At 47.6% G+C, this 20993-nt stretch overlaps 1 protein-coding gene across 1 annotated transcript in view; it reads right to left on the reverse strand.

Annotated features, from left to right (window-relative positions):
- Positions 1–486: 486 nt before the first annotated feature.
- Positions 487–20993, reverse strand: part of CACNG3 (calcium voltage-gated channel auxiliary subunit gamma 3) — an 82871-nt gene continuing 62364 nt past the window's right edge. Inside the window, exons 2-4 of the mRNA XM_058570577.1 lie at positions 11250–11333; positions 5694–5834; positions 487–998 (exon numbers count right to left, since the gene is read on the reverse strand). Of these exons, the coding sequence (XP_058426560.1) occupies positions 487–998; positions 5694–5834; positions 11250–11333 (737 nt within the window). The remainder of the gene's footprint in view (positions 999–5693; positions 5835–11249; positions 11334–20993) is intronic.

Consider the following 20993-nt stretch of genomic DNA (forward strand, 5'->3'; position numbering starts at 1 on the left):
CATCTTTGATTTCTGGTCATGTTTTTCTAACATGTGAAGGTGAATGCCTCCCTCAGGGCCACCTGGGTGGTTGGTGTCCTGAGGATTTGTGTGAGTGGACAGTGGAGACAACTCTGCACACACCAGATGGAGATTCGGGGATCCCCACCCCCCCCGGCCACCAACTGTGACTTTGAGTAAAGTCCTCTTCCAACCAGGGAAGAATGTGGAGGTCCTTCCAGTAAAGAAGGAAGAAAGGAAAACATCTGGCACAGATACACAGAGAGAGGAATGACATCATGGGGTTGGCTTGAAAGGTGGGGAGGAACAGAGGGGTTAGGACTTGGAGGGTGAAGGGCAAAGTGTGGGAGAGAGCTGAGTCCATTTGGTTTCATTCTTTGTAAAAATTAATACCATCACGAGGACCATGCCATGCACCCTCGGAGACACCTCTGTACGCTTCGCCCAAGGCTGTGCTGGGGCGGAGGGCAGAGGGCGGAGGTCAGTTCAGACCGGCGTGGTGCGCCTGTTGGCCGGGTTATTATGCAGCGACTCTTTGAACTCTTTGGGTGTGGAATTGTGGAACTGTAGAAAAGCGTGGTCCCGGTCGGAGTTAAGAAGGGTCCCCATGGTGATCTTTGAGGGGTCCCGGGAGAGGGTGAACATTGAGATGTCAGTGGAAGGGATGGTGTGGAAGCCTTTGCTGATGGGGGACAGGTCTCGGGATCTGGGCTCCGTGGAGCGAGAACTTGACCGCCTCCGGAATCTATACCTGTAGGGTGGAAGGCGAGCAAAAGTGGATTTCTTCAGGAGCTCCGAGTGGGATTTGGCACGTAACTGCTGATGCTTTTCTATATAGATGTGCACGGCGACGACTCCCACAATTTCCGCGATGATGAAAGAGAAGGCTCCGAAATAAAAGGACCAGCCATAGGAGTAGCTTTTTTTAGAATCACGTTGCCCAGGGTCTCCAGCATTGGCTGATATATAAACTATGATGCCGATGATGTTGCTTAACCCTAAGAGAAGGGGAAGAAAAATACATCTTTTATAAACCTCAGAGGTAACTGTCATTTTCAGTCTTGAAATATTTATAGAAAATGTGGAGGTAAGAGGGAGAGAGGAGAATGGATTTATGGCCAGGAAATCCACCCCCTGAGCTTTGCATGCTCTGTGTCTTGGGAAATGAAGAATTCTGCTGCTCAGTCCTAGGTGGTGTGCCTTCAGTAAAGAATGCATCCTACTCCTACAGCAAGTGCAGTGGAACTCAGATGTAGGTATTTTCCCTTAGAAGCAATTCATTCCATCAAAACTTAATCTTTGGTACTAAGTCATGAGGATGATAAAATGAGTGAGATACAGGTCCCTGGCCCTGAGTGCTTCACCATTAGTAGGAGAGACTGACATGTAAATGCAATTATAGCAAAATATAGTAAGGGCTCTACCAGAGACATGTGTAGCATGGCTCAGGAGCAAAGGGAGAGAGGATGACTAAGCCATCTCCCTTTGAAGACCAGGTGACATTCAAGCCGGATCCTGAAAATTGAATAGGGGTGAGCCAGGAGATGAAACGCTATGGACTATGGAGTGTGAGAGAAGGAACTGAGAATGACTTACTAGGGTTCTAGCTTGGATGACGGGGAGGTTGGTTGCATCTTGAGCTAAAATAAGAGGCAGCAGGGAGAAGAGGTTTAGAGAAGAGAAGAGATTTGGATACGTTGAGTTGGAGGTGTTTATCAAGAGTCCAAATGTCGCCGTCCAGTGGACATGCGTGGGTCTGGAGGTGCAGTTTGGGGAATTAATGAGCCCAGCTCACTAAGTCTTTGTATCCGCACAGGATAAGATAATGCGTTAGATGAGCTGTTGTTCCCGCATTAGGAATTGGGGAACGTGAAGCTGTGGTCCCCAACAGGGAAGGCCTGCAGATTAGTGTTCCCAAGGGCCAGGAGAATAGCACTGGAAATAGCTGCCCAGTCATTTGGAGAGGAATTGATTCTCCAGGGAGTAGTGCGAAGAAACAGTAGAACCTGAGAGCCCTGGGGGCTGTGCTCATCTCTGACCACCCTTCTCACATTATTGCTCCAAAGGCGGAATGTCTCCTTTTGTCCCTTTGCTTCAAGGGCCTCATCCGGGCCTTGATGCCAACAATGACTCAGCAAGATTGGTATCTCCTATAGGGTGGTGCTAAATGGAGGCTGTCCCTCATTATAGTTCCTGGCACCAGTTGGTAAATAACCATTTCCAGTGGCCTCCTGAGTACCCCCTCCATTCCTTTTTTTTTTCATATTTTTTTTTTGGTGAGGAAGATTGTCGCTGAGCTAACATCTGTGCCCATCTTCCTCCATGTTGAATGTGGGATGCCACCACAGCATGGCTTGATGAGCAGTGTGTAAGTCCACACCCAGGATCCAAACCTGCGAACCTCGGGTTGCTGATGCGTAGCACGCAAACTTAACCACTACGCCGCCGGGCTGGCCTCCCCTCCTTTCCTTGAATGCCCCATAATCTTCTTGGGGATCTCCAAGATCTCCTCAGAGTCCAGCAACCAAAGGGTTAAAGCTTGGCATAGCAAGAGCCCCCAGACTCTGCTGTAGTGCTACCATTCCGACTGGCTAGCGCACAAGCACTAAGGGGAATTAATATTTTGAGTATGATCTCTGGCCATACTCCATCTAAGACTTGCCTCTAGAGGGCAGGGCCAGGGTCTGCTTCTGCCCTGTCTCCTCTTGGCCCGACCCAGCCCAGGCATCCAGCAGGGAGACAGCGAGTTCTAATCATCCAGCTAGTCCTTAATATGGGGGTTGACACAGCCGGCCCGGTGTCAGGCTGCAGGAAACCACAGGATGAAAAACGACTCCTCTTTCTGGAGGGTCAATTTGGCTTGAAGATTAGTAGGGAACACACTTTCTTTTATATTAAAATGAACATGGATATAATAAGGAGGCGAGAGCAGAATTCGCATGAATTTTTAAGTGTAAATGGGAGGCAGATTTCAAAGACATTTCAGCTCACGGAAGGCAGCTTCTAATGATGCCCCCTAACCCCCAGGGCTACATTTTCTCTCTCCTCTGCCAGCATGGAAATTTGGGGGGCAAAGTTTGGGAAGCCCCTGAAAGAAGTCTTGCTGGAAAAAAAAATGTTCAAAGAGAAGCTCAGATGTCAGCCCAGGTGAAAGAAGGCAGGAAGCCAAATGAGTTGCCATCTATTTATAGGGCACTTACTCTGTGTCAGGCGCTGTGCAGAGTCTTTATGTGCATGGTCTCAATTAATCGTTGCAACAGGCCTGCTTTAAAAAAAATTACCTCTCTTTTACAGATGAGGAAATTGAGGCACAGAGAAGATAAATAACTTCCCAAGTTGACACATCTGGGAAATGGTGGAGGAGGGATTTGAACCCAGACTGTCTCTTAGCCATGGATGGATTTGGATTTGAGTAACAAAGCTTAGGAAGAACAGGATGTAAGTGGGCAATCACTGTCTCCCAGCCCCCAGACTGTCGGCCCCCTGAGGGCAGGCCTTGGCTAGTTTTGTTCGTTGCTGCGGCCCCATCTCCTAGAGCAGAGCCTGACCCATAGCAAGAGCACACTGCATATTTGTTGAGTGAGTGAATTGAGTCAGCAAGAGAATTAAATGGTACTATGTATATATAACAGCTACCGTGCATCCAGGAGTTACTGTGTGGTAGGCGCAGTTCTAGGCCCTTTACCTATATCAACTCACTTAATCCTCTTAGCCTTAAGAAGTAGAGCCATTATTATCCCCATTTTTCAGATGAGGAAACTGAGGCACAGAGCGGTCAAGAGACTTGCCTGAGGTTTCACAGCTGGGAAGCAGTAGAGCCAAGGTTTGCACCAGGCAGCCTGGCTTCAGAGCCCATGCTCTCCAGCATTATGCACAGCGCCTGGCACACAGTTGGTGCTCAATAAAGGGTTGTTGATTGCTTGCCTGAAACCACAGGGCCTTATAATAGCTGAGTGAAAAAGAGCCTTAGAGAGTGCTGAATCTTCCCAAACTTTCATTGTATAGGTGGAAAGACTGAGGCTCTTCAGGGTCTTCAGGGAGGGGTGTGTGTGTGTGTGTGTGTGTGTGTATGTGTGTGTGTGTGTCTGGGATGTCTAGGAATAGACCCCAAGCTTCTGGCTTCTCCTCAGGGCTTTCGCCACTGCCCTCAGGTGTCCCAGTTCCCATGTGTCTGATCTACCTGTCATCTCTCACAACAGCCCTGTGAGAAGAAAGTTGCTGGTGACACACTCTTTGCTAACAATCCCCTTGGGTGACAAAATAACGATCTTCTCCTGTTTAGGAAACCCTCACGTCAGCACGACACATCATCCTCTGGGTCAGGCAGAGCCCAGGAGGTCTGGACGGGCCACCAGCGACTAGAACGTGCCTCAAAGCCACACAAGTCCCTGGGTTTGCCAGTTGTTACCATCTGTCCACACAGAGCGTGGTCCGGGGCCACAGCCACCTTTGGGCTGACCACATCCCCATGCAAGATGGCGGCTTCCTCCCCAGTCTGTCGCTGGAGTTGGTTCCCAGAGACTCAGAGCTGGATGCGGTCCAACTTCCTCATGTCGCAGAAGCGGCAACAGTGGGGAAGGAAGCCGAGCAAGGTCTTAGAGGGGCAGGACGCTGGGCTTCAGACTTCAGAACTACAGATATTGTTGCTGCTTTTCCAATACTAGAGAATAATACTGTGCTTTTTAGGTTCAGCCTCCTTCCAACAACCCTATGAAGTAAGTACTATTATTATTTCCCGCTTTATAGTCAAGGAAGCCAAGTTACAGGGAGTTGATCATGTTCCCAAAGCCCCACAGGTGGAGCCAGCATTCAAATCCAGGAGGGTGAGCCCCTGTTACTCACCATTTTAGATGTTCCCCCGTTGTTCCCACCCCAGTAACTACTCTGCCATTATTGGGCAAAGTTTGAAGGTCGTCAACAAAGAGTCAAGCTCCCTTCTCCCCCACTTGCCTTGTTTTTTGTTTCTTTAAAGCATTTCATCCAGATGGCATTCTTTGAGGGGTGGGATGGGAAGAGATGGTAAGGGGAGGAAAGGAGGAGAAAGAGAGAGGAAGACAAGGAGAGCAGAGGCGGGATGCAGGTGAAGGAAAGAGAGAGAAGGCAGAGCTTAGGACTCCTTCCATAAGACTCTCTCATCCTCCTTGCCACCTTCTGGTCAGGCCTGCTATTGATTATAAGGTCTTCCCTGAGAGCATCTGGGGCTGCTGGTTTGTAGCTTGTTCCCAGAGACGCTTTGAACAACATGAGGATTTGAGCACTTGAAAAGCTGTGAACAATAGTTAACCAGCAAGCACACGTCTCAAAGGGCCAGAGATAGTATGTGGACATGAAGTGAACAGAAAGTTGGACCCCTTCAAAACACACTGAACCAGTCTCTCAGGTTCACGCGTTACACACACCATACGTGCCCCCCACACCATGTGCAAGCATATACACACCCCCCTTATTAACCAGTCTCTCTCCCTCTCTGAGCGGACCTTGCCACCCTGTCTCCTCCTCTTTCCATCATGCCACCCTTAGCCAGAGTGTCAGCATCTTCGGTTCTAATTAGTCTTTGGGTCCTCATTCTTAACACATTGAACATTTTCTTGCTCTTTTCTTGGAGGGAACCCTGAGTAGCATTGCCTTGTCCTCATGGCCCTGGCTTGAGTTTGGTGTCTGTGATGATCTCAGGGCTGGGGCCAGATGCTCACCTGCAGAGACAAAAAAGATGCCCGCGCTGAGGATGACGTTGTGTCTGCTGCGGTGGAACTCGCTGGCTGCCACGCAGAGCCCGCCGAAGAAGAGCAGCGTGACGCTGAGGATGGGGAAGACACTGGAGGCCCTCACAGCCCCTGCGGAGAGAAGGAGAGAGCGTTCCGCCTGCACCCCAGCTAGCCCCAGGACCAACCTACCTCGGGCATGGGGCTACCGAGGGGAAAGCAGCACATGAGCAGGAGGACAGACCTGCATCTCCCACGGGCATGAGACCAGGGCAGTGGCTCAGGGTCGCAGGCTTGGGGTTAATGCTCTGTGGTCACCATCCTGATGTTCTTAATTTTATCTTTGAATTTGTATTTGTATTTTTTTTTTTTTTTTTTTTGCCAGGAAGATCAGCTCTGAGCTAACATCCATGCCAATCCTCCTCTTTTTGCTGAGGAAGACTGGCCCTGAGCTAACATCTGTGCCGATCTTCCCCCACTTTATATGGGACACTGCCACAGCATGGCCTGACAAGTGGTGTGTCGGTGCGCGCCCAGGATCTGAACCTAGGCCGCCAGCAATGGAGCACGCGCACTTAACCACTACACCACAGGGCCGGCCCTGAATTTGTATTTTATAAGTAAGTCTGATGGGCCTCTGGAGCATGCACTGGGGGCTTGGAGCCTTAACTTAAGTGCGATCCCACCACCCACCACTCCCTACCCTCCCTTCTCCTTGGAGTGGGTTCTCAACTGTCCACTTCCCCACCTCAACCAGTGACCGCTGCCACTCTTTGCTCCTGGGTGGGGGGGGCTGGGCATGGACATGAGGGGAATCAGGGTTGGGTGCAAGCCCCAGGTATCTGCGAGGCTATGCACTCACGCCTCGAGTGTCCCTGTGCCTGAGGGAGCGTGACATTAAATAGCAAATAAAAGACACCATGACAGATCAAGAGAGAGATCCCAGAAGAAATGAAAAAGCTTTTTCGCCTGCATTTTGGACCAGCAGCCCGGGATCTTCATTTGCACTGGGCCCTGCAAATTATGTAGCCAGCCCTGCATCATCCCATCCGATCACACGCTGTTCAGCAAAACGCAGAATCTTTCCCAACACACACCTGTATTTGCATAGCACTGAGTCTGGTAATACCCACTTAATACCCATTTAGTCACTGAATAAACAAATGAATTTATCCATTCAACAATACTTATTGAGTACCTATTGAATGCCAGGCACTGTGTTGGGTCCTGGGGGACTAGTGGAAATGTTTAACAACCACAAGGGCACAGGTGCTGCCCTTCAAAGTGGGTGCTGGCTGTGGGCTGGGGTGGGGCCGTGTTAACTCTTGAGTTCCTGGATCACGGAGACATTCTGAGGTTCTGGGGGAGGGCTCCTATGGCGGGGATCCCAGTACTCACCCAACCAGTGAAAAGGTATTTCCAAGTATGCCCAGGCCAGAATATATCAGTGTAATAGATTCCGTGTTCACTGGTATACAAAAGAGCTAAGGTCCCTGTCCTCATGCGGCTTACATTCTAGTAGAGATGACAGGCAGGACCAGCTGCATAAATTGCAGGGCCCTGTGCAAAATGGAAATGCAAGGCCTGGTGTTCCAAAGTTATTAAGAACTTCGAGATGGTGACGGCAGGGCATTGAACCAGGTGTGGGCCCTTGTGTGGGCAGGCCCTGTGTGGCTGGGAGGGCAGCAAGAGCCCGGGCTTGAGCTGACAGTGTCTCGGACTGGGGTGGTAGACTGGAGGTGGTGAGAAGGTGTCGGAGTCAGGATATATTTTGAAGGTAGAGCCAACAGAATCGGCAGTGGGAACGAGAGAAGGGGGTTGACAATGAGCCCCACGTCTGGCGCTCAGCCACTGAGTGAACGGCGGCGCCCTCAATGACCCAGCGCATGCGCAGGAGGAGCAAGGGGTGGGCATGGCAGGAAGGGTCGCAGGTTCATTTTTGGCCACCGGAAGGTTAAAGCTCAGCGTCCGAGGCTTTAACCTCCCACATTTACTGTGTTTTCCTGCGGATCTAGCTCCAGCCGTTCCTATTTGCTGCTGCACGGCGGGGCTCACGCTCCAGCTGCAAAGCTCTTTCCACGACGCCATGACTGGTTATTTTTTTCAGTCTCATGGAAAGAGTTTTCGGAAAGTTTGGTAGCTGATTTAACCAACCGGGATAGTCTGGGAGGGACGATGGAGGAGAAGTGGGGTGAGGGGCTGAGGGCGCCCTAGGGTGAGGGTCTCTTAAAGGAGAGAAGAGAATGCGAGTCCTCGCTTTTGCCTCAAGAGGGCTGCCCCAAATCATCCAACGTTGGGGTCTGGGCAGACCAGGGTCCAATAACTGTATCCCTCCTGCCCCTCTGCTGCGATGGTGAAGTTTTGGGAGGGGCTTCAAACTGCCTAGAAACCCTGATGGGAGAAGTGAGGCATGGGGGAGCCCCGATCCCCTGGGAGCATGAATAGGTCAGTCTCCATCCTGGGTCAGGCGGGTCACTCACTGCCCAGGAGTCCTGGGACCAGGCCTGGCTTCTGGCCTGCCCTTCGCTGTCCTGCAGATCTCTGCTACCACACACGCTTGCAGAGGGCAGAGCTGGTCTCCCTGGTTCCCTTAGCCCCCGGGTCAAGGGAGGATCCCTGGGAAGTGGGTCCTGGGTGGGTACATGGGCCCTGCTGCGGGCATGGCTTATATATAACTTCTAAATATTTACACGTATGACCTATGGGTTTCCATTTGGACCTTGGCCCCTGCCCCACAAATATTAGGGGTGGGTCTGCCTCCAGGGGTTTCAAGCACTCTTTAGGAACTTGTGAACAAATATTTAAAGTGATCATTTGCATTGTGTATTAAGCAGGAATTGCTCTAATATTCAATATGATGAGTTCAATTGATTAAACAAGAGTATCTTTTTTTCAATTATGTTTTTATTTCAAAGTATGATTAAAGGATAATTATGCTGGAAGGAAATGATCTGAACGTTTGAAGCTATTAAATTGTGTTGGTTGTGTATATTTGAAATGTGTGACTATGAGATGTGTAAATGTGGCTATTTCCCATGTGGTGCAATAACTATTTGGCAACCAATGGTGGCCAGACTCCACTCTTTACCCCACAAATGAGATACAAGCAGATCCTGCAAACTCTGGCTACAGGTGTCTGCCTCAGACAGGACAGTTGCTGCTAAGCAACAGGACATTTTCTCCTAAGTCAGTTGGAGTCTACTCTGGATTCGTTTTATCCCGGAGGACACTTAATGGCTTCAGAACAAAAGGTTTTACTGCCTTCCTTCCCTGTTTCTCCTCCCCAAACTATCTGGGGCTAAGTTGGTGTCTTAGGGCTGGGGAGGGAAGCTTGTTCAGTGTAATTCCACCGTCGGTGTCTGATCGGGGCTTGGCCACGTCCGGTGCTGTATGAACTATGGGGAGCTTCTAGTCAACAGGACCTGGGCGATTAAACCTTCTGTTGGAGGTTTCAGCTGTAGCCAACCCAACAGCACATGAGAAAGAGGAAATAGCAGAAAAATCAACGTGCAGAATCCCATCCCACTAGGGTGTGGTCACCCTGGACAGGCCAGGAGACCCCTGCAGGAACATGCCCCTGGCCCTATGTGGTTGGGTTAGGGATTCTAGAATTCCCAGCAGGGAATTCATGTGCTCGTTAAGTTTCCTCCTTAACCTTAGCCCGATGCTGTGGCTCATGGTGAAGCACAGGTGTGCCGTGGTGAGGGTCCCCATCTTCCCAGAGAGGAGAAGTGTATTTTGTTGGAAAAGCAATTGACTTCTTCCAAGAACTTAAAATCAGTTTTGCAAGTTGTAAAATAGAAGTCACAGTTCTGTTTAGTCTCCAACAGGGCAAACATCAAAATGTCTCATCAAAGTAGGAAAGAAAAACTATGGACACGCCAGTAAAACCCCACTGGTGATGACTTTAAAGTCATTCTCTTTTGAGGAGGCCCAAGTAATCTATGTCATGCCCCAAACTTTGGTCAAGCTATATATCTAAATGTGGCCTTTATTCCTCATACCAAATCTTTTTGAACTGCTGGTGTAAATCCTAGTAGGCATTTGGATAAATCCTAGTAGATGGATAAGGACTGAAAAGAGAAAAATGGTATGTTTACGTTTTAAAAATTAGCTTTAAAATGACTGTTTCTTTCAAACTGACCCCCATGCCACTTACATTGTTATGTGCCTAAAGGCTCATTTATAGACCCACAGCCCATCTGCAGGCTAGCAGGCGTGACTAGAGCTAAAAATGATTTTAATTGTCAGAACATTCGTCTTGAGCTATGAGTTACAAATGTAATCTGAATAGCCCAATTTCTTGCAATTTTTATTTAAAATAGTAGTTCAGAAAAAACCCAAATCCTTACATTTAACACTCCCTAATAGTAATTAGCAGTGCCTTAGAATTTTCCTTTTGAGTGAAGTTGGCAGGCATACTTGTTGAAGAATTACATGTAAATTACATTAATCCCAAATTCTCTCTGTGCCTGGATCAATGTCAGGCCCACGTCTGCGGCTGGCCTTTGCTATTGCTCAACCCAGGCAACAAAGAAGAGCTAACACGTGTGGCTTCATGACTCCAACCTGCACCCCGGGCTAAGTACAATGTGTGTTAGCTATTTAATTTTCATTAGAATTTCCATTTGTGACTAGATAAAGAAAGGGAGGAGATGGAGAGGTAAAGCAACGTGGTCCAGGTCTAACCCAGCTGGGAGGGAGTCAGACGGGAGCAAAAGCCCAGGTTGGGCAGAATCCAGAGCCCTTGCTCTAAGCCGCCACACTCTGCTGCCTCCCACGTGCTACAATTGTGACAGTCCCATGTCATATCCAGGTAACTGACCTTGAGACAATCCTAGGGAGACACTGGCCCTGCCCCAATAGGATTGAAACTGAAGAGAAGTCAAAGAGAGGTGAACTTGGGTTTGCATTTATTCTCCCAGACCTTGCCCCTTGGGACCTCGCCCATTAGCACCTCACCCGTTAGCGCTTTGCCCATTAGCACCTCAAATCAACCCTCTGGGGAAGGTGAAAACTTGTATTCAAGTGGAAGAAAATTCCTTAGATTTTCTCCTAAGCAGACTAAAAAGAACCTTTCAGTTTTGACTCACCTACTTTTTTTTTGTTCTATTTCTTTTTTTTTTTTTATAATTTTATTTATTTTTTTAAATTTCTTTCCCTCAAAGCCCCAGTAGGTAGTTGTATGTCATAGCTGCACATCCTTCTAGTTGCTGTATGTGGGACGCGGCCTCAGCATGGCCGGAGAAGCGGTGCGTCGGTGCGCACCCGGGATCTGAACCCGGGCCACCAGCAGCGGAGTGCGCGCACTTAACCGCTAAGCCACGGGGCCGGCCCTTTTGTTCTATTTCTAATTCATTGATATTAAAGAGACTTAGCTATCACAACCACTTGAAGGTCTGTCTAGTAATGATGGTCCCCTGAAGCTCATTTGCACGTGTCCATTTCTAGGGGTGACTAGTGAGAAGCCTCAAACTCAGAGGCAGCTGGGTGACTGGAGGGCACCCTTCCCTCCCCCAGGGGAGTCTTGAGAAGTGGGGAACTTACGCAGGAGATACTCAGCTGTGTCCTGTTCATAGTCAGCATCTTCGGGGAAGTGATCGATTTTCTTGCATACTCCTCGGAAAGCCCCTGTGGAAACAAACGTGGTCCTGAGCCAGGGGAGGAGACAGAGCCCTTGAGGCCCAGCCTCGATCCTCACCCCCATGGTGAAGATTCTTGTTTTTTTGAGCTGTGCATAGGTTGGCCCATCAACATCTTTCTTAGGGCACAAAAAGGAGACCAATAGAGGGGAAAAAAAAAAAAAGCAAAAGACTGAATTCTCTGCTTCTTAGATTTTGCGTGAGGTTGGGATCTACTTAGAAGGGCAAAGAGCTATGAAGCATAAGCATTCATTATGAGGACTGTCTTGTCTTATCTTTTTTCTTTTTTTCCCCAGTTAGTGAGGGGAAAGGGGAAAAGGAAGCAGAATATATATATTAATTTATCTTCCCATTTTACAGATGAGGAGAGGGCGTAAGAATTTTGCTCGAGCTCACACAGGTAAGCAGAAGAGCCAGAATTCCAGTCAAGATCTGCTGAATCCCGGGTGTAGCTTGGAGGTGTTGATAGATCCAGGATGGCCAACTCTCCCCAATAACACTCATATCCAACACAGGACCGTCCCCTTCCGGCCTCCCCTTGCCCAAGATCACAACCTGCTGTGCTCTGCTATGTGGCTCACCCCTTCAGGAGGCACAGAATTGCGCTAGTGCATCTTGGGGAAACTGTCAGCGTTTTGCTTCCTTTTCTTCCTTTGACATCAGCTTGACTTAACTCATTGTGGGTGTTTGATAATCACTGTGGGTGTTTGTTAACTAGCCAATTAACCAATCTCTGGGGCAGCTGATGGCTCTGCCAGTTCTTATAAATGACAAACAATTTCAGAACTTCTCGCCACCACACAGCATGAAATTATGCATTATTGTTTTTGTCCCTGCCCGTGGAGATGGCGTGGAGGTGAGGAGCAGGGTGGTGTCGTGGGCAGTGGACAAGGTTTAGAGTCACACAGAGCTGCTTTATATTTCAGAGCAGTTACTGTAAGAATTAAATGAGGCAATATATGAAGATGAGATAATTTTTGCAAAGCTTTAGGCATGTCAGAATAATGGCCAACACTTTTTAAGTGCTTCCAATGGGCCAGGCACAGAGCTGAAACCTTACATTGCTTCTCTCGTTTACTTTTGTCCACTGCCCTAGGAGGTAGGGGCTATTTGATGACAAATTTGATGACATTTGATGATGAGGCAACCCAGGATCACAGAGGAGATCAAAGTGTCACAGGTGGAGACTAGAAGAATCGATATTTGAATCCAGGCTTCAAAGCCTATGGTTTTCACCATTGTACTATGAATGGCAGCCATTATTATTTTGTCTATTACTATCTTATAATAATAAGAGTGCCATATATTTAACCCTACTATAAGTAGGATCTAAGCCAGAGGCATTTCACAATAAGTGTGATGCAATATGAGACCATCCTCTTGGTTCTCCTTCTCTGCTCACCAGGCAAAGAACAGACTTAGAACCAAGAAGGGGAGTCCTGGAGAGAAGACTTGCAGACCCAAGGAAATTGTTGGAAGAAAGACAAACTCATCATTCCTGTTTGTTTTCAAGCTCCATCCCCTTCCCGCTGGCTGGATAACAAATCATAAGTCACACACGTTGAGCACTTACCATATACCCAGTGCCATTCTAAGCACTTTACAGGTTTTATCCTCTCGAGCCCTCAAAACAGCCATATGAAGTACCTGGTATTATGATCCCTATTTTACAGATGAGGAGACTGAGGCTTAGTGAAGTAAGTGATTTCCCCAAGGACGCGGCTGTAAGTGGCACACTCACACGGAAGTCTGCCTGACTCCAAACCCGAAGTTCCCAACTACTGCTGTGAACTGCACTCTCTTCAACATGTTTTAGAGCTGTAGGCAAAGTCCTTTGCCAGGTGGCTTTATGACACTTTCGTTGTCCATCCACCGCTATCTTTTGTGGCAATGAACTGGACCAGTTCAATCAACCATGCTTTTCCCACGATATACATGAGGGGCCACTGAGCAGGGCAAAGGGGGTGATTGTGAGATTGTTAGCTGTTTTACACACTCCATGAAAGATTTCGTAGGAAGAAAAGTTTCAGTTGAACGTGAAATTAGAACATTACTAAAGCAGACCAGCTGGAACCAGGTGGGAATAAGGACCTACACATGCCTGCCTCTGCTTGTGAAAGGGGCCTTAGCCAAGGTGGCTTAGGGCAGCTTGAAACTCGGACTCAGAGCCAGCAAACACCAGTAGCTTCTGCAGAAATAGTCATCAGTTTTTAATGGTCTAAAGTAGCCCACCACCTGTTTTTGCACAGCCCACCAGCTAAGAACGGTTTTTGCATATTTAGATGGTGGGAAAAAAATCAAAAGAAGAGTCTTGTTTCGTGACATGTAAAAAGACATTTGAAATTCAAATTTCAGTGCCTGTAAATAAAATTGTATTGAAACACAGCCATGCCCACTTGTTTATGGCTTTCACGCTGTCATGGCAGAGCCGAGTAGCCGTAGAGACAGTAAAACTGAAAATATTTACTATCTGGCTAAGAAAAATGTTACTGATCTCTGGTCTAAAGATTTCCGTGAGGTAGTACAAACTTTACGAGGGAAAAAGTGGAAAGCAAAGAGGAGTTTGGGGCTTCTTGGGATTGGAGGACGTAATTCAGGCTGGGGCTCCTAAAGCAAGTAATGTTGGGCGTCTAGGGCAAATCGGGGTTGCGGAATATTTTGTTTGGTGTTTTTTTTTCCTGCAGTATTTTAATGCATATTTTTAAAAAGTTAAATATGTTGCTGCAATTTAAAATTCAGGATATATCACCTGAAAGCCTGATTTGCAGCTTCTCTTAAAAAATAGGGAACTCTGGGGGCCAGCCTGGTGGCATAGCGGTTAAGTGCACACCCTCCACTTCGGTGGCCTGGGGTTCGAGGGTTCGGATCTAGGGCCTGGACCAACACACCGCTTGTCAAGCCATGCTGTGGCGGCGTCCCATATAAAGTAGAGGAAGATGGGCACAGATGTTAGCCCAGGGCCAATCTTCCTCAGCAAAAAGAGGAGGATTGGCAATGGATGTTAGCTCAGGACTGATCTTCCTCACACACACACACAAAAAATGTGGAACTCTGGGGGCCGGCCCGGTGGCGCAAGCGGTTAAGTGCGCGCGCTCCGCTGCGGCGGCCCGGGGTTTGCTGGTTCGGATCCCGGGCGTGCACCGAAGTACTGCTTGGTAAGCCATGCTGTGGCGGCGTCCCATATAAAGTGGAGGAAGATAGGCACCGATGTTAGCCCAGGGCCGTCTTCCTCAGCAAAAAAAAAGAGGAGGATTGGCGGATGTTAGCTCAGGGCTGATCTCCTCACAAAAAAAAAAAAAAAAAATGTGGAACTCTGTCCCACATTTCCGTGTGGAAACAATCCTTTGCAGCTGGATGTCAGCAGCCCATTTTAGACCTGGTGCAAGCTCTCCCATGGGCCAAAGTCCCCACCAGGCCCTGTGTCACTTGAGGTACCTACGGCGAATTACCTCTCCAAATCTCAGTCTCTTCTACAGAATGAAGATAATAATAATAACTTCATGGAGCTGTCGTGAGAATTAATGGCGACTGTAATAGTAGTTACAGTGCCAGTCGCTGTGCTCAGCGCTTTACTCATAACTCTGTTAATCCGACGATGACATAAAGCGTTTAGTACAGTTCCTGGCACATAGTAAGAACTCAATAAATTACGCTATTACTACCATTGGTTTTGGTAGGTATTTTAGGACCAGAAGAGACACATTGGTGCCATGGCGAGATTTAAAAAAGCAATATAAAAAGAAAAGGAGTGAAGAATTTCCCCGAGGAAAACTCCACGCTGAAAATGAAGCTGTTGGCACCCTGAGTCATCCACTCATCAAACAGCGAACTTGGCCTTTCCTGTAAGTTGCATCTTGCTAGCTCCCAAAAATAACTCTGATTTAGCATTTCTGTATATTTCCTTCCAGGCTTTTTTTCTTCCCCGTGCTTTCACGCACAAATGGTTTTAGAAAATTGGGATCATGCTGTTCTTCTTCCCACTTACATTTTCTCATGAGTATTTCCCCATATCAGTAAATCCCAGAAAAATAGGATGGGGTTGGACTTGCCCATGAACTGCAGAGGATGGACCCAAAGAGATGTTGAAAATATATATAGTCATGGGTCACTTAACGACAGGGATACATTCTGAGAAATGCGTCATTGGGTGATTTTGTCATTGTGCAAACATCATAGAGTGTACCTACACAAACCTAGATGGTATAGCCTATTACACACTTTGGCTATATGGTGCTAAGTTCATGGCACCACTGTTGTGTATGTGGTCCGTTGTTGACTGAAATGTCATTACACGGCACATGACTGTGCCCTGCGAGGATGAAGTCAGGATATAGAGACAAGCGCTGTCCTCATACAGTTTAGGCTAAGGCACGGGGGCAGAGAGAAGCAGAAACCAGGAATGTGGTAAACCAGGAAGAGGATCAGCAATGGTTGGTCTGGGAGACAGATCCAGTGGTTATAGGTGAGAGGTGATAGGAACCCAGGATAGGGCAGGCATGGGAGCTAGGCTGTGAGAACCCACAGACCCCAGGACCCTGGGGAGAGGTTTGGATGGGAGACAGAGCCAGGAGAGGCTTCCTGAAGTGTTGAAGTGTAACTGCAGAGGCTGGCGTTGTGATGACACAGCCCCATCCTAGGTAGAGAAGATTGTGTGAATGGTTCATCTCTGGCTCAGACAATGGAAGAACACTTCCTTCATATGAGGAAGGGCATCCTCTTTAAACCAACAATCCTTCTTAAAGGTCAAACCCTAGAAAGATTCCCATTAAAATCAAGAGTGAGATAAGAATGCCCACTGTCGCCTCTGTTATTTACCGTGGTTCTACAAGTTCTAGTGCAGGAAGAAATAAAACAGAATTAAGAGTTATAAGCAATAGAAAAAAATAGGATAAAATTATCATTTTTTCCAGGCGATAGAATAGTCTACTCGGGAAGCTGAAGACAATTAGCTCAAAAAAATATTAGAACGAATGGAAGAGCTCAGTAAGGTGGCTTCTTACATGATACTAGACCATACAATAAAGCCGTAATAATTAAGTCATTGTGGTACTGACATTTAAAAATAACATTTGTTAGGCTATTTTTTCAATGCAGAGAAATATTACAAAGAAAATAAGAAACAGTCCATTATCTCATATTCAAATAATCCCTGTTAAATTAAAAGAATATATGTACATAGTTAGAAAATTCACACAGTATAGAAAGACATAAGATTAAAAGTAAAAACGCTTCCCCCACCCCACCAGAAATTCTCTCACCTGATAACTCAGTACAGTGACTTTTGTTAACTGAATATTGAGGGAGATCCTGTCTAAGCTGAGATCTGAAGGTTAATTAGAATTTAATCAGGGTAGGGGAGGTGTGTTGCTTCCGGCAGAGTGGAATAGCGTGTGTGATGATGAGAGAGAGAAAGCCTCATTTGGGAACCCAGAGCAGTCCAGGGTGTTAGGAGGATCACGGTGGTTGGTCTGGGGGACAGATCCAGGGGTTACAGGTGAGAGGTGATGATGATGGGAACCTGGGTAGAGCACATATGGGAACTGGGCTGCGAAGATTGATTGATTCAGCCTTTGTCCTCCTCCCCTCTGTCCCTCCCTTCTCTGCCTCCCCTCACTCCTTCCCTCTGTTCCTCCCTCTCTCGCTCCCTCCCTCCCTCCCTTCCTTCCTTCCTTCGTTCCTTCCTTCCTTTTCTTCCCTCCTTTCTTCCTCCAAATTTATCAAACACCCACGGTGTACCAGAGCTGTTTTAGGTCCTAGGGATTTACTAGTGGCCAAGATAGGGACAATCCTCAGAACTTACATTCTCACTGGAGAGAGAGCCTATAGACTAGTAAGTAAATGAACCAGACAATGGTGCTTTGAAGGAAACACAACAGGGTGATGTGGTGGTGGCTATGTATTGGGTGGTGGGCGAGTTTGGATGGGTGGGGGGCAGTGACATCTGAGCTCAGACCTGAATAAAGAGATGGAGCCAGTTATATGAAGAGCCCCAGAAAGGGCTTTCCAGGTGGAGAGAACTGTGGGTGCAAAGGCCCTGAGATGAGAATGAGCTTGGTGAGTCTGAGGAAGAGAAGGGAGGTCAGTGGGGAGAAAGAGGGCCTGTTATGGTGGCTTTACCAGGTCCGTCAGCTGTCCTTCTAGCTGCCCCTTCAGCGCTGGATCTCTGGACTATCTAGGAGGTTGGGTTGCACAAGAGCCAAGTTCAACTCCATCTTTTCCTTAGGGTTGGGGCAACCTAAAGGACCGACATGGTCCTGAGTAGCTTCCAAACATGCAAGCGAGGCAGCAAGGGTGGGAAGGGAGTCTGGAAGGTGGGACGTTTGTGTTTTTAACTCTTAAAGCCCTTGTTGCGTATCTCCAGGAAAAGTGGTGCTTCCAAGTTCCTTAGCTCAGAGTCTCCATTCTGAGTATTTCCATTCAGATCCCAGCAACGTGGGCCCCTGGCCAGATCCTGGGAGACCATCAACAGTCATGAAGGGGGGATAAGGATACTTTCCTGCGAATTTTTACAAATAAGTCAGATTCTTGCAATCTCCAGGGAAATGTAGGCTGCCCCTTCTTCAGCAGGTACATACTTGACCTGTAGAGAGGTCGTGTGGTGTAGTGGTGGGAACAAAGCTTTGGAGCCCTCTGGCCTGAGTTTGCATCACTGTTCTACCACTTACTAACATACTAGTTGGGTGAGTTATTTATTCCCCTGGGTCTCGAGCTCCTCATCTGTAAAATATTGATAATCTACAGATCGTTGGGAGTTTTCAAAGAAATAATTATTTAGAAATAATTATTTATTGTTTGTTTAGATGAACTCTGTGCCAGGCATCAGATTAAGGGATCTTTGGGTATTCCTCACAACCCCATGAAGCTGGCACTACCATTGGTCATAGGATGGGGTGTGGAGCATGGATTCTGGAGCCAGACTGCCTGGGTTTGAGGGCCGGCTGTGCCACGTGTTAGCTGCAAGTTACCTACTTATATGTGCCTCCGTTTCCTCATCTGTAAGCAGACAATAATAATAGTGTCTAGCTCAAGGGGTTTTTCATGAGGATTGGAAGTGTTAATATTTGTCAAGTGCTTTAGAGTGATGTTTAGCATGTGGTAAGTATTGTGTAAATGTAAGTTAATTCAATAAATACATTTACAGATGGGGAAACAGGCATAAAACCAAGGTCTGTCTAATCCCAGAGGCTGAGCTCTTAGCAAAATCCTCTAAATAGTACCAACACAGTGCTGGGCACCGAGAAGAGGACTAAAAACGGACAGCTGTTAATGTGATTACTGTCTCTATTTTGAGCATGGGGGTGAAAGGAAACCAGTGGGAAGCTGGAGCTCGTGGTCTTCTTTCTCCCACCGTCACATAGACTATGTGCATACGTGCAGACCTATGTACGTGGGGGTGCTCGCGCGTGTGTGCCCACATAGGGCTAACCCAGGCAGGGATCCTGAGGAGCTGTCACATTCCGGCAGGAATGGGCCTAGACCACCTGCTATGCCGACTTTGGGCAAGGGCCAGACAGAGTTTTCTGGGTCATCTAAAGAAGCTCTGAATTTAGTATTTTTGGCCTCATGTCAAGAAATACTAGACCCCGAGCAGAGAGGCCTAGGGAAGTGAGAGTGTCACCCAAGGTCCAGCCTTTCCAAGTTTGCAGTCCTGAAGGGAGACCCTGAACGGGGAGGAGCTGTCCCCTGGGTGTCCCTCCTCCACTGAAGGAGAGGACATCAGCGGAGCCTCTCAATGGTCTTCTAGGAGGGACCCTCTACATCTGCCTCCCATGGACTGCGAGCAGCCCACATTGATGGTTCTGGGGCAGAATTTGGTGGCTGTGGCATTGCCCAAGCTGATAAAGGAAGACTATTTCTGAGCAGTCTCTGTGCTCAGAGTGAGGATGGACACTCCTAACGAGCACCCCCAGCCCAACAGCAGTGCCCAGAACCTGGTCCAGCCCAGAAACGCAGCCAACCCAGTGACGAGAGCTTGGCACCCATCTCAGCCACAAATCCAGCTGGTGCAACCAAATTCCAGGCCCCCAAAGTCCAGCTCAGAGCTCAAAACCAAGGCTGACTGAAGACCAGAGCTCTGGGTCCAGTCGTATAGGTCTTTTTTTTTTGGTCTGCATTGTGATGAATTTGCCTTGAGAAATCAGAAAAGAAGAATAAACATTGTTTGTTTATGCCCCAGGAGTACCTGAGTTAAGAAAGCACAAGGAACCTCCTGACTGTAAGAATGTTTGGGTTCCTGGTGTTACAGCAGATCTTTAGTACAGAGGATAAAGATACCTTAACATAGCGGTTCTCAACATGGGCTGCATACTGGAATTACCCGGGCGGGGTGGGAGGTGGTTGGAAAACACTGCTGCTCAGTTCTACCCGTAGAGATTCTTACGGATTAGTCTGGGCATCCAGAGTTTTCAAAGCTCCCTGGATGAGTCTAACCGTTCAGCTAAGGTTGAGAACCACAGCCTTCAGGTGAGTCCACTTCAAAATAGAGACCATTATTTCACAGTAAATAACGATGTTCAAAGACGTGCTTCCAATTTTATCTTGAAAATGAAATTATTGCTCATGAAAACGTGTTTATTTCGTCTCACTTTTTCTAACTATGCACCAGGGCGAACAAAAACGTAAGCCGTGTTGATTTTTTGTGGAAGGGAGCATAATTTTTCTGATAAAATCGCATGATGGTCCAATGTGAAATCCTTCACTTTCCTGGCAGGATTGTAAAGTTTTGACTTTCACAGCATGATCATAAAGTGGGTCACTTTTGCAAAAGATATTTGAGTACCTCATCAGTTTTCTCAAGGGCCTCTCTTAGTCTTTTGATATTCAAATCATTGGATGTGCCTATCATATCATCTTTCCTGTTCATTTTCTCTTCTTCCATTGTGAACTGGCAGCCCTCTGCCAGCTTCTCAACTGCCCGTGGTTGGCATGTCACATCCCTCCAGCAGATCTCCAACACCCCTCACAACCATTTCATGAAATCCTGCATATTTTGCTAGCTATGCAATCTCACTTTGTAATCAGTTTGCCTCCCATTTGCACTGTATTGTCGCATGTTGACAAGAGCTGGTAATCAGAGAGAGGCTGCCAGACAAACACCATGAATTACACAGTATCAAATGGCGAGAGGGTGGGGGATGGGGTGGGGGGCATTTGAGAGAGACTGGTTTTAGAAGCGGTCAGGCCGTTAATGCACGTATGCATATTAAGATGGAGTTTGCTTGCTCGTCCACGCAACCTCACACGTGCGGGGGTTGGGATAATGAATTCATGGATAATGAGGACCCTGAACTAAACTTGGTCTCTCTGAGCAAGATGGAGCGCTTGGGGTATAGCAATGACGGCTTACGCCTTCTAATAAGAACCACAGGAGGGAGTGAGTTAAGGAGAAATAAACATGCTCTTCTGATGTAACTGAACTGCTGTTGGTGCACACCCTGATTCATGCTTTTGTTCTACAGATGTCTACTGAGGCACCTGCTTTGCAGTAAGCGCTGTCCTGGGCTCTTGGGGTTTATCAGTGAACTAAACAGACCAGGTTCCGGATCTCAAGGCTGTTACATTCTAGTGGAGAGAGACCTACAGTGAAGCAATAAATAAATGAAACAAGTGTACCACTAAAAAGGAAAAGGTAATTTCAGGTAGTGGTAAG

The sequence above is a fragment of the Diceros bicornis genome, chromosome 26, assembly GCF_020826845.1.
Source record: "Diceros bicornis minor isolate mBicDic1 chromosome 26, mDicBic1.mat.cur, whole genome shotgun sequence".
Classification (NCBI taxonomy): Eukaryota; Metazoa; Chordata; class Mammalia; order Perissodactyla; family Rhinocerotidae; genus Diceros; species Diceros bicornis.